Consider the following 10,740-nt stretch of genomic DNA (forward strand, 5'->3'; position numbering starts at 1 on the left):
AAGAGCCAGAGCTCTGGCTGATTCTACAGAGCGATGTCTCAGCTAAGGCACAGGAATGTCAGGAGTTTTGCTTAGGAGGATAGGTGAAGCTGATATATCTGCAAGATAGTGTCACTGCTTGGTATCTGCTCAGAGGTGAAGTATGGGGCAGCAAGGGGATGGGTGACAACAGCAGCACTGGGAAGGTCTCTAGCTTGCTTTATACAACCTGGGAATGGCTGTGCCTCCAGAAACCCTGCACTGAAGAACCAATGTCAGTAAAACTTCAGCTCAATAAGCAGTGTTGTATGGAGCGCCTAAAACAGGGTCTCAAGCCCTACAGGCAGAGGTGATCTACTTGCCACAGTGCTTAGGCTTCAGCGTACTCGGCAAGGATGCTCTCTTGCTTCCAAGAACTGGCTTCCCCATGCTTCACCTGCATGGCAATGTCAGCCATTGTTTCACTGCCCATAGTATGTGTCTGTCTTCTGTTACTGCTCCTGGCAGCTGTTAGGGCTTGGCGGGCCCTGTGAATGTTTTGATTCTCCAGGCTCAAACTTGCAGGCAGCCATCATAATAACCAGTTTGTGTCCAGGCACAAAGAGAGCCAGAAGGCTAACAAATAACATTTAAGTCAGAAAGAACCACCATGTCCCTTAACTGAAATAGGAGCTTTGTCCTTCCTATGAATGGCATGTTTGACAGGAGAGATTACTTGTTACATGGCTGCCCTAAACTGCTATCTTTCAGTATTACGTTGCTGCCAACAGCAAACCATTGCATCATTGCAGATCTGTTTTCTCAATCTTCGGCCTAATGTAATAAAGTTCATGTTCCTCCTCAGGTAACCGCTTCCCACATGCTTCCTTTTCCCTGGTTATCTTGCTCTTTCACTGTCAGCTTCTGCCTCCTGGGAGAGGGGGCTGCGTTTCATGACACAACTCACTGTTCAAGCAAGGTACTGCTTTCCAGGTGAAGTGTTTCTTTACTGGAAAATGCAGCTTCAGGTTAAAAAAAGAAATCTAAAAAAAGTTCAGATTCACAAACTGTTGCTCTTCCCCTCCAGAAAAAATGTCTGTGGAAAGAGAATAACAGATCTCCTGATGCCTCTGTCTGCACCAGCCCTGCACCAGAGCACAGCTCTCGCACTGCTCTCAGCATCTCCTCTGCCTTGGATGCGCACACGCACGGCCTGACTCACCTTGTTGTTGACAAAGTCCTTGGACTTGAAAGCATTCAACTCCAAGAAGTATCTGAGCAGGGAGAGGTTCCCATCCTGCACTGTATAGTGAAGAACTGTCTTGTTGCTTTTCACATCCTATATAGAAACAGAAAACAACAACAACAAAAAGAAGAGTTCTGCAGAGCAACCTGAAGATATTACATAAATCTATCAAAGTCCAGGCAAGCTCTACAGCTCACATGGAGCACATCCTTCTCTCCAGTGGCCCTCATACTGTCCAGTATCTGCTTCAAGCTGCAAGAAAGTAACTCTAAAGGCAGCAACTAACTCTGCAATCAGTCACTCGTAAGTAAAACTGGCTTGGTCCTTCTGTCAGCAGTTCGTTCCTTCTCCCCTTCTACAGTTTGAGCATAGCACAAGCATCAGGCAGGGCAAGGGAGATTTGCCATACAAAGAAAGAGCGTATGGTAACTGAGCCGATTCCTTACCCTGCTGTAGATGGAGGCTCCTGTTTGCACCAGGAGGTGGATACAGGACTCCAGCTCTCCACTCTGGTGCTGAAGCTTTTTCTGCTGTTCCTCAGTCAACATCTGGCAACCCTGCTCCCGGAGTAGGGCATTGTGGGCTAGAACAGCACAGTGGAGTGGGGTATGCCCTGGAAAACCAAGTATGGGAGAAGATAAAGACGGTCCCAGTGATGCTATTGATGTACAGAGAGGAAGAGAGGGCTGTTTGGGAAACGTATGCATCTCTGCACATCTGTTGTTAAGGTACAAGCCCTTCTCTGATTTAAAAGGTACCATGTTGGCTGTGTAGACACTTTATGGGCCCCTTCATCATGTGCTCAATTCTAATTGTGCATTGAATCACTGCTGAATCATCAGCACTATTGAATTCTGTGGTATTTGAGCACACAGCAACTCTTCCCCGGCCAGTTTCTGAGGCCCCTTTGGCCTCCAAGCACCCCACCAGCTACAACTGAGCATCAGCCAATGAAATAGCCAGTGTTTATTTTTATTTAATACTATCATGAAATATTCATACAAAGGGTTTTACCTTCAAAATCCTTCATTTCTAAATCAAGAGGGAAACCTATTGACAGTATAACCTAGAAGCAAGAGAGAAATGGAAAAGTTTAGTTCAGCAGAATACTGTCCAAGCCAAAATCAGTCAACACTAACAAAATCTAAAACCAAAGAGTCAGATAACTACCATTTACCTACAAAGTAAGATCTTATTTGACACTAGATTTCAGTGCTGTGAATCTATTTCCTAATGTGGACATTCAGGATTACACAAGATGATCATGGTCCCTAGTTTCCTAAACCCCACCTAAGCATAGTATCTAATTAAATTGTCAGTTCAGAGCAGTAAAATCAAGTCACTGCCCCAGCTCAAGAGTGCTAGCCTCCTTGCTTTCACCCTGGGTTAAGCAAAGGCACCAATAACACCAATTCATACTTACTCTGAGTTATTCTTGGCATAATTAAATGAAAATATCTCCTTGACATACACAGCCAAATTTTTAGGTAATAAAGTTCACTGATTTTGGAAACTTTCAGACTGGATTTATTTACTTTTTCTTTTTAATGTTCAGCAGATGAGCAGAAGTGTGACAAGTTAAACCCACAGCTTGTACCAATGGCTGCAGCAATGATGATGCAAACCCTATAAATGGCATGAAATAGTGGTCTGGAGACGAGCATTTCTTGGATTTAGAAGAGAGAAAAATTTTTACAACTCTAATTTAAGAAAATAATAGATTAGATGTAATACAGCCAAGTAGCTCCTTGTATATGTATTACAGATAATGCATTTTTCACTCTTGATGAAATAAAGCTGTTCACATTATTGCATCTCGTCTGAGAATTTCTGCAGTGCCATGACTCATCCAGGACTTTGTGGAGTTAGACCAGGCACAGGACAGAATCCTTCTACTGAAAGATTACCCAGAACGGTTAGGGCTTGTGCTCCCTTTTCATAACAATAATATAATACATACAGATCAAATATTGACAAGTAGTTCTGAGCTGCCTGGTGATTAGAGATTAGATGTTTAATCCACTAGGAAAAAAACCCAATTAGATAAACAAACAAACCATAAAGCATTCCATGGCTTTGACCATGCCGAGGAGCAAGCCTGTGTGCATTTTCCCTTTTATGTAAGGTAAAAAAAACCCCCATGAACCAACAACAAAACCACAACAAAACACAAACCACCACAGGGCACTCTGGGAGCCTTTGTTGGAATCATCTGAATGTAAAACATTCCCCACTGAATGAAACACCTGCTTTCCAAAGAAGTCCCAATGTTATACATTAACTGCCTGCTCATGACTTGAGCCAAGGTGCGCACAAGGCAGAGCAAATGAATACCAGAGATGGACGGCCAACATGCCAGGTACCCCCTGGCACTTCCACTGACACATCCCTCATCCTCAGAGGACCCATGAGCAGATGTAGAGCTATGATCTGCAGAATTTATATTCCCCTCCCCATACACTAAATCAGTTTCCTCTGTAGCAGGAGCTAATGTTAACTGCAAGTATAGTCCTGAAACAGGAATACCCTGGGAAGTCAATTCCTAACACAATGGAAAAGGAGACTTTGGTCAGTCTCCATTGTTTATTGACATCTTGCCTTCTGAGGGAGTTATTGAAAGCCATGAATATTGAGACCTTATTGTAGGTTTATATTGCTAGCAATTGAAAGCATAAAAGCTTTTCCCACCTGAAGAACTTGGGCATAGCCATATGTTGCAGCAAGATGTAAAGCTGACTGCCCTTTGTTGTCTACAGCATTGACATCTGCTCCTGTCTGGATCAAATCATAGACAATAGCTGGCTGCCTGGCAGTGACAGCCACCAGCAGAGGAGTCTGAAAAAAGTAGCACAGCAGATAAAATGTGAGTCTAGAAACAGATGCTATCATAGAACAAGGAAAAGGGAAAGGCAGTCTGGGCTGAATGGTATCTAGAAACCCAAGGGTTGTGGTGCATAAAACAAAGACAGCTCACAAGCGAATTTTGAATCCCACATATTAGGACCCATGGTGTCATGAGATCAAGGGCATTTCCCAGGCCCCTTTAGTGCTTTTTGGCCATAATATGGATGACAACCCAGACCCAGCATTTTTGAAACACTGTTTATGTCAGATGCAGCACTCCTAGCTATAAATCTGTTCATAAAACCTTCAGCCTCAGAGACTACTGCCAACATATACATATTTACCTGGACCAGGTTGGTCTCAGATCACTCTCTGAACTATGAGCTGAAAGAAGAAGCAGCTCATTCTCACGCCACCTAATTTTAGGATTGTACCAGAGGCACCAAAGCAAGTATTATCACTGCCCAAGGCTCCCTTTGCAGTAACAGAGAGACAGCTAGATTTTTCAGAGCATCAGTTGCTCTCAGTCATGCAAAGCCCATGCCCATCCCAAACATGGCTGTTTGCAGGAGAAAGTGTTCCGCATTACCTTTCCTCTGTGTTCCTTGACATCAAGTCTTCGCAGCAATTTCATGCGCTCTGCAGCTGCCAATGTATACGCCCTCATACCTTTAGCTGCATAAATATGTAGAATTCTAAGATAGTAAATAAAGACAGCGATCACTGCTTGGCCATGAACCACCCTGGGAGCAAACAGTTTTTACAGGGTAGCATAGCTACTTTTGGGGTTTTATACCCAGTGTTTCACAAACCCATGCTATAAGCCCCAAAGTTCTTGATCTTGAAAGCACCTGTTCCCATGGAAAAGGCTTCCTACCTCAAAATAACTGCAGTGTTCAAGAGCCCTCAGCACTCCTGAGCTTTGTCATGCTGCCTCCTTTCCACTTCAGCACTTTCTTTCAGGTGAGATCTGCTGTTGTGCAGGGAGGTATCCAAGTACTCCACAAAGCCTAGTGTTGGGGCCCAGTGTACCATATCATATGTATGTATTGCTTATTGGGGTGGTATGTGCTTGTGTGCATTGGTGATATTTCACCATCTAGGGTAGTAAAGAGCCTCTTCTAAATGGTGTATTTGTGAACAGCCTGTTAAGCTCTACTTCTTTACCAAAACTTCTGGTTAGAGGGACCAAGTCCTTATCATGTGCGTAAGACAAGGAGTTGTCACTATCCATGGCTTGCTGCTGACATGGCCCTTAGTGATGGGAAAACATTTTACTGCTTCTCTTTTATTGCCTAGCTCTATGGCTGGAGCTGGAGAGAATTATACATAGCCACTTGACACTTCCATTCCCCCAGGTCCTAATTGTATAAACAGGTAGCTTTGCAATTCCCATCCTAAAGGCAGTTGAGCCAGTCCCTGAGTTTGTTTCACTCCAGACAGTAACATTTGGTATTTTTCAGTCAGAAGGTGGTAGGCAGTAGCTCTTTTCCTCAGGTAACTTTGTACTCCAGAGTCACACCTTGCAATTTCAGGAAGTAGAAATGCAACTTTATGGCTAGTCTCATTTTCAGTCAAGCTGACCATTAGCTGTGGCTGCACACCCAAACACCCCCAAATATGCTAATAGAGGATAATAGTGATTGGACTAACATCTGAACTGAAGGAATGCTTCTGTGAGTAAGGACCACTTGAGTAAACAGTGCCTTCAGACCATGTTTGGATCATAGAGCTCCTACTTTGTCTGCCTTAATGTGCAAAATTAACAGAAAGTCTAGCAGCTAACCTGTGCTTCTAGCCTTTACACATGTTATTGAGGCTAATTGATTGCTAAACCAGTTCTGGGTTACCCTTTTGGATTGGAAATAAAACACTCTAGGCATATGAAAGTTACTGTAGATCTTTATTGAAAAAGATTTTGTCTCTCTAGCCAGAACAACCCAGAAAGAAATTCTGAAACAGTTCATCATTGTTTTATATTCACACACAGAATTTACATACATTGGAGTGAAAGAAATTTAAAAGCAATCTTAGCAACCACAGGCTTGATTCACAACTGCATAATCCCAGTTTTACCTACTGAATGTGTCTGCACTTATAAAACTGGAGTAAGCAGTGGTGAACTAAGCTCCTTCTAGTTAATTTCTTTGCTGGGTTTTTCTGCAAATGTAAGCCACTAATTTCAATGCACCTGAACTACTGCTATTTTCAAACAACTTTATGATCACTTACATGATCTATAGTTTATATCTTCCAAATTTGTCAATATTAAATAACAAAACATGCTTTGAAAGTCCTCAAGACTTTCAACCTGAGCTTGCAAACCTCACTCAGGCATAAACAGTAAGGTCACTTGACATATTGCCTGGGTGGCAACAGGAGTGCTGGACACCAGGTAATAAAGAGTGCAATAAATTATCTTGCAGTTAGTCTAGCAAACAATAAAATCAGCTAAGGATCCTGGGCTTTAGAAAGCAGAAAAACCCAGAGAAATTGTGGTCACAATCCAAGAGATCCTTGTTTATTAAGAAAACAATAAACAGAGTTCAAAGGGGATATCTCCTGCAGATATATTTGCCTGTGGCATGGCACTCCTGAACATCAGCAGTAATATTTACAGTTGCAATAGAGGAAAAAGTAAAGCTACTCATTTTCCAGGAAAGAAAATCAGAAAGCTATAAAGAAAATGTGTGGGCCTGTGATATTATAGCACAGAGAATCATTCCATAGCAGTAGGGCACAAGAGCGATCACTGAAGTTCCCAGGCTCAGCATGACATCACTGACTCCACACTCAAATGCTACAGAACAAGTCATACCTTTGTGCGAACTCAAGTGTTTTATCTAAGCTACTTCATGTTGCTCTCTAAATAGGGATGTCTGACTGCACTGACGTTTAGTTCAGCTGTATTGACGTTCTGTCTTCAGACTAATGCACCTACCTGCACCAGCAGACCAAAACTACACTTTACGTATTTCTATTTTCCAAAGGAGTAGTTCAATTTAGTAAAGAAAAACATCAACTTAGACCCCAAAAATGTTTTCTAGTGGCCCAGGTCAGGTAGAGGTTCCTCCACAGACAGGGAGGAACACACACACAAGGCATTTTCACTGAGCTCTGAAAAGCAGCCCGAGTGAACTAGGTCTTGTCAATATTTAGAGGTAAGCGTACCTTCAACAAATGCTACAGTTTGCCATGGCTACACTATAGTACTTCAATTTGAGACCATGCCCTATGTCTGAGGATGAAAGTCACTTTGTGCTGACGGTGGGCACAAGAATTACACAATATCAAAAGTCTGCCTGGGAGAGGTAGCAGGAACTGTAACAGCAGAGAAATCTTGTGCTGGGCCTCAGGACAAAGCAAGTTTCACACAACACACAAGTCATGGTGTGCTAAAGGTGGATTCCAAAATTGCAAGTAAACTTCCCACCCCCAAGCCTGCTTTTCCTCTGTACTCAAAACTCACTGTGGTGCCAGGTGGAGTATTGAGTAGGTGAGGATCAGGCCTCAGATGCACAACTTAAAGCCCTTCAACAGAGAGAGCATGGTTTAAAACATACGTATCATTGTCTTCATCTTCTAGAAGTAGCTTCTCAATGGGCAGTGTGCCGATGACTCGTCTGGCATCCTCCAGCTCTTGCGGGGCTGGTTCAGGAATGGAGATGGGCAAGGGCACAAACTGTGGCCCAGAAAGCGTGGAAGAAGCTGGCTGGTACTGCAAAGTGGAGGCTGGCAGTGCAGAGAGGGGCTGTGCCCATGGGAAGTATGTGAGAGGCGGCTGCTGATCCGTCATCTCAAGCGGAGGCACTACAGCAGGGGTAGTACTTCGCGGCTGTTAAAATGGAAGAGAAAGAAAACAAAATAAACCAATTGACCATGTGGGGCAGAGGGAGGACACAAACCCAGAGACTAAGGATGCTCAGTCTCACTTTTTACAGTCCTTTTCCTGTCTTTCTGCGTAAAGCGTTATACTGAGTGTGAGTTTTCCCACGCGGGCTCCCATGAGAGTGATGACTTGTGGGTGTGCCAGGTGCTTGCTGCCAGTAGCTCACACTCATGTTAAGTTCCCTCTAGCTTTCTGTTCCCACTCCCACTCTCACTGTAAACCCATGAGACAGTTACACCCAATGCCCTCTTTGACAGTCTCTCTCGCAAGTTGAACACATGAGCACAACTTTGCTGCCATGAAGCTGAAGGCAGCTTATTCTGGCCTCTGCCAATAGTCTATCCTGACCAGGCCCTGTTAGCCAAGGCAAAGCCATATTTGAAATGATAGCCCTTCCTCACCAGAGAAGGCACAGGACACAGGCATGCATCTTGGCCGATTTGGTGTCAGATGCAACCACTGAACTGAAATATTGAAAGGAAAATAAGCTGCTTGAGTTCAACTGAAACAGAATTCCTTGCCCTTATCCTCTAAGGAAGAGAAAATCGTCTTGGGTCAGCCAAACAGATTTTGTCCAGCCTGAAACCAAATATTCTGCTATGATGACATGCTATTTTGGTCTTGTTTGGAACTAAATCATGATACTGCTGGATACCCTGGATACTGCTTAGAACTCCAGTAGGACTGTGTTTTAAGTACTTGTCCAGACAACAGCATTTATTGACTATAATGTGCATCCACTCACAGTGGACTACTTTAATTCTGCTTCCTCAGCTATTCCAAATCCAAGTGGAAGAACAGCTCCTCAAGTTGGAAGTGATGTCAAGAGTACATTTAACATTCCCCATTATTATCCTTGAGCTGCAAACAGTTTTCTCCTACTGTAAATAACTGTTAACACATTTGAACAAACTCAGGGCAATGCTAGCCCTGCTGCTGACTTGATGAGAGATGACTCATTTCCCAGGACAACAGCAAAAACCAGTGAATGTGTTAATAACATGGAAAGTCTGGAGGAGTGCAGAGGGCCAGGGAAATAGCAGTGAAGTATGCCCAATTTCAGCGCAACCACAACTTTTTGTCCTGCTCAAACCACACTAATGTCCACAGCGCAGACAGAGCCAGTGCTAGAACAACTGTGTAGCATGGATGCAAAGACATGTAACATTATAGTAAGTTAATAAATTACACTAATTACATGTGGCAGTCCCCATGGCTCCCACTAGAAGGCGGGGAATTTGCTGTCATTTGTACCCAGGTATATTAGACTTACTGCAAAATTGGTGATCAATGGTTGAGAAGTATAAGTCAGAACAGATGAAGGTCCAACCAGTGTGTAACTGGGACACATAGGCTGAACATACATATCTGCTGTGTATGGACAGCCAACTGTTTCGTGGGGCATATAATCAGGGTAAGTGGTCCACTGAGTTAAAGGCTGTAAGGATGAGGGAGATGGCTGGGAGATCCAGCCAGAACAGATTGGTCCTTCATCTGCGACAGGCAACGCAGAGGCAGCAACATCCATATCAATGCAAGGCTGGCCTGGAAAAACAGAAGAGGATTAAAACCCTGTTCAGCATAGCCTTCCCTGCAGCAGGGCTGACAAACACTTAGAAAGTCGGGGAAACATTACCCATTGGTGAATAGGAAGGAAGAGGCTGGTGGGGCAAAACAACCTAGAAGAGAGAAAAAAAGTATTCAGAGATTAAGACCATAAGCATTAAATTCAATCCCCTCTGAGAAGCACCGAGTGACAAAGCGTATTAGCTATTAATAGCTGATTATCAGCTACTACTTCAGTGCCAGTGCCTGAATATCTGCCTGTATAGAATTTAAGCCTTACGTTGCAGAGGGAATTCTTCTTCAGAGACGAAGCAGTCAATCTGCTTCCTGGTAGGCAGATAGAGGCAGGCTGAAACTACGAAGCAGACAGCCAAGGATGGCTCTGTCTTCTCTCTTTTTGTGCTCTCAAACAAGCTGCTTCTAAGCTGCTTTCTGTTCTAGGAGTTAGATTCTGCCAAGTGCAAAACACTTTTACCCTTCCATTAGGTCAATGCTAATCAAAGGTGTTCAGCCCCCTAAAGGCACTCCACCTAAACTAAAAATGCATTTAATGGTATCTCCAAGTAACATGAGGCTGCACTGCCTTCAAAATGCTTTAGAGATGCAAAGATTTCTTTCATTACCAAGATATTGCCAGCTTGTGCCAGAGCTGCTCAATCATTTAGTGACTGAGGAAGAGCTTTCTGCCCGTGTTTGTTCTCCTACCGTTGTAGTTGCTGTTGCACTGGCATTATGAACATTTCCCCGTTTCCTTTTCAAAAGCTCCTTCACTGGCTCTTTGACACGGACACCTTGATAGGGGCGAGGTTGTGGCTGCTGTTCTGGAGCAGAAGCTGAGAACAAAAATACAAATACAGGTGACATCTATTTTCCTTTCTTGCCATTTATAGAAGCCCAAAATGCTTCTGGCAACCTGCTTGCCTGTGGGCTGCATTAGTCAAGGTGGCTGGAGTCTGAGTTCATGAACATTTTATTCCTTAACTAATGATGTCTTTTGGCCCATACATGACATCAGACAGCATAGGCCTTCTCTCTGCCATTGCTGCTTGAATGCTGTGATCACACAGATGAATCATGAGACAACCTAACGTCAAATATGTATGCTTGCAGTTCCCTCCAGTCACTAATCTTCAGTGCAGTGATTTACACCCATCTGAAGGGCAAATCAGAGCATATCCAACAGGTGCATAATACAGATTTGTTAGTAGATATCAAGCCTGTGACATACATAATTGCT

The 10,740-nt window shown here is 43.5% G+C and overlaps 2 protein-coding genes across 2 annotated transcripts in view; both read right to left on the reverse strand.

The window, feature by feature from the left end:
• NFKBID (nuclear factor of kappa light polypeptide gene enhancer in B-cells inhibitor, delta) overlaps positions 1-5,635 on the reverse strand; it is an 8,663-nt gene extending 3,028 nt beyond the window's left edge. The window contains exons 1-6 of the mRNA XM_010022461.1: positions 5,571-5,635; positions 4,638-4,791; positions 3,893-4,039; positions 2,219-2,270; positions 1,651-1,817; positions 1,181-1,297 (exon numbers count right to left, since the gene is read on the reverse strand). Of these exons, the coding sequence (XP_010020763.1) occupies positions 1,181-1,297; positions 1,651-1,817; positions 2,219-2,270; positions 3,893-4,039; positions 4,638-4,791; positions 5,571-5,635 (702 nt within the window). The remainder of the gene's footprint in view (positions 1-1,180; positions 1,298-1,650; positions 1,818-2,218; positions 2,271-3,892; positions 4,040-4,637; positions 4,792-5,570) is intronic.
• Positions 5,636-7,571: 1,936 nt separating this feature from the next.
• On the reverse strand, positions 7,572-10,367 carry POU2AF1 (POU class 2 associating factor 1). The gene is made up of 4 exons (XM_010022462.1): positions 10,209-10,367; positions 9,574-9,616; positions 9,211-9,482; positions 7,572-7,883 (listed from the first exon to the last, which is right to left on the reverse strand). Exons 1-4 carry the CDS (start codon positions 10,365-10,367, stop codon positions 7,572-7,574), a joined length of 786 nt encoding a protein of 261 aa, XP_010020764.1.
• Positions 10,368-10,740: the final 373 nt, after the last annotated feature.

This window comes from Nestor notabilis, unplaced genomic scaffold (genome assembly GCF_000696875.1).
Source record: "Nestor notabilis isolate BGI_N333 unplaced genomic scaffold, ASM69687v1 scaffold26569, whole genome shotgun sequence".
Taxonomy (NCBI): domain Eukaryota; kingdom Metazoa; phylum Chordata; class Aves; order Psittaciformes; family Psittacidae; genus Nestor; species Nestor notabilis.

Coding starts and splice junctions, on each gene's coding strand:
- POU2AF1 (XM_010022462.1), bottom strand. CDS start 10,367: ATGTCACCTGTATTTGTATTTTTGTTCTCAGCTTCTGCTCCAGAACAG. Junction 9,483..9,573: donor TCCTTCCTATTCACCAATGG/GTAATGTTTCCC, acceptor CTGTTTTTCCAG/GCCAGCCTTGCATTGATATG. Junction 7,884..9,210: donor CATTGATCACCAATTTTGCA/GTAAGTCTAATA, acceptor CCATTTTAACAG/CCGCGAAGTACTACCCCTGC.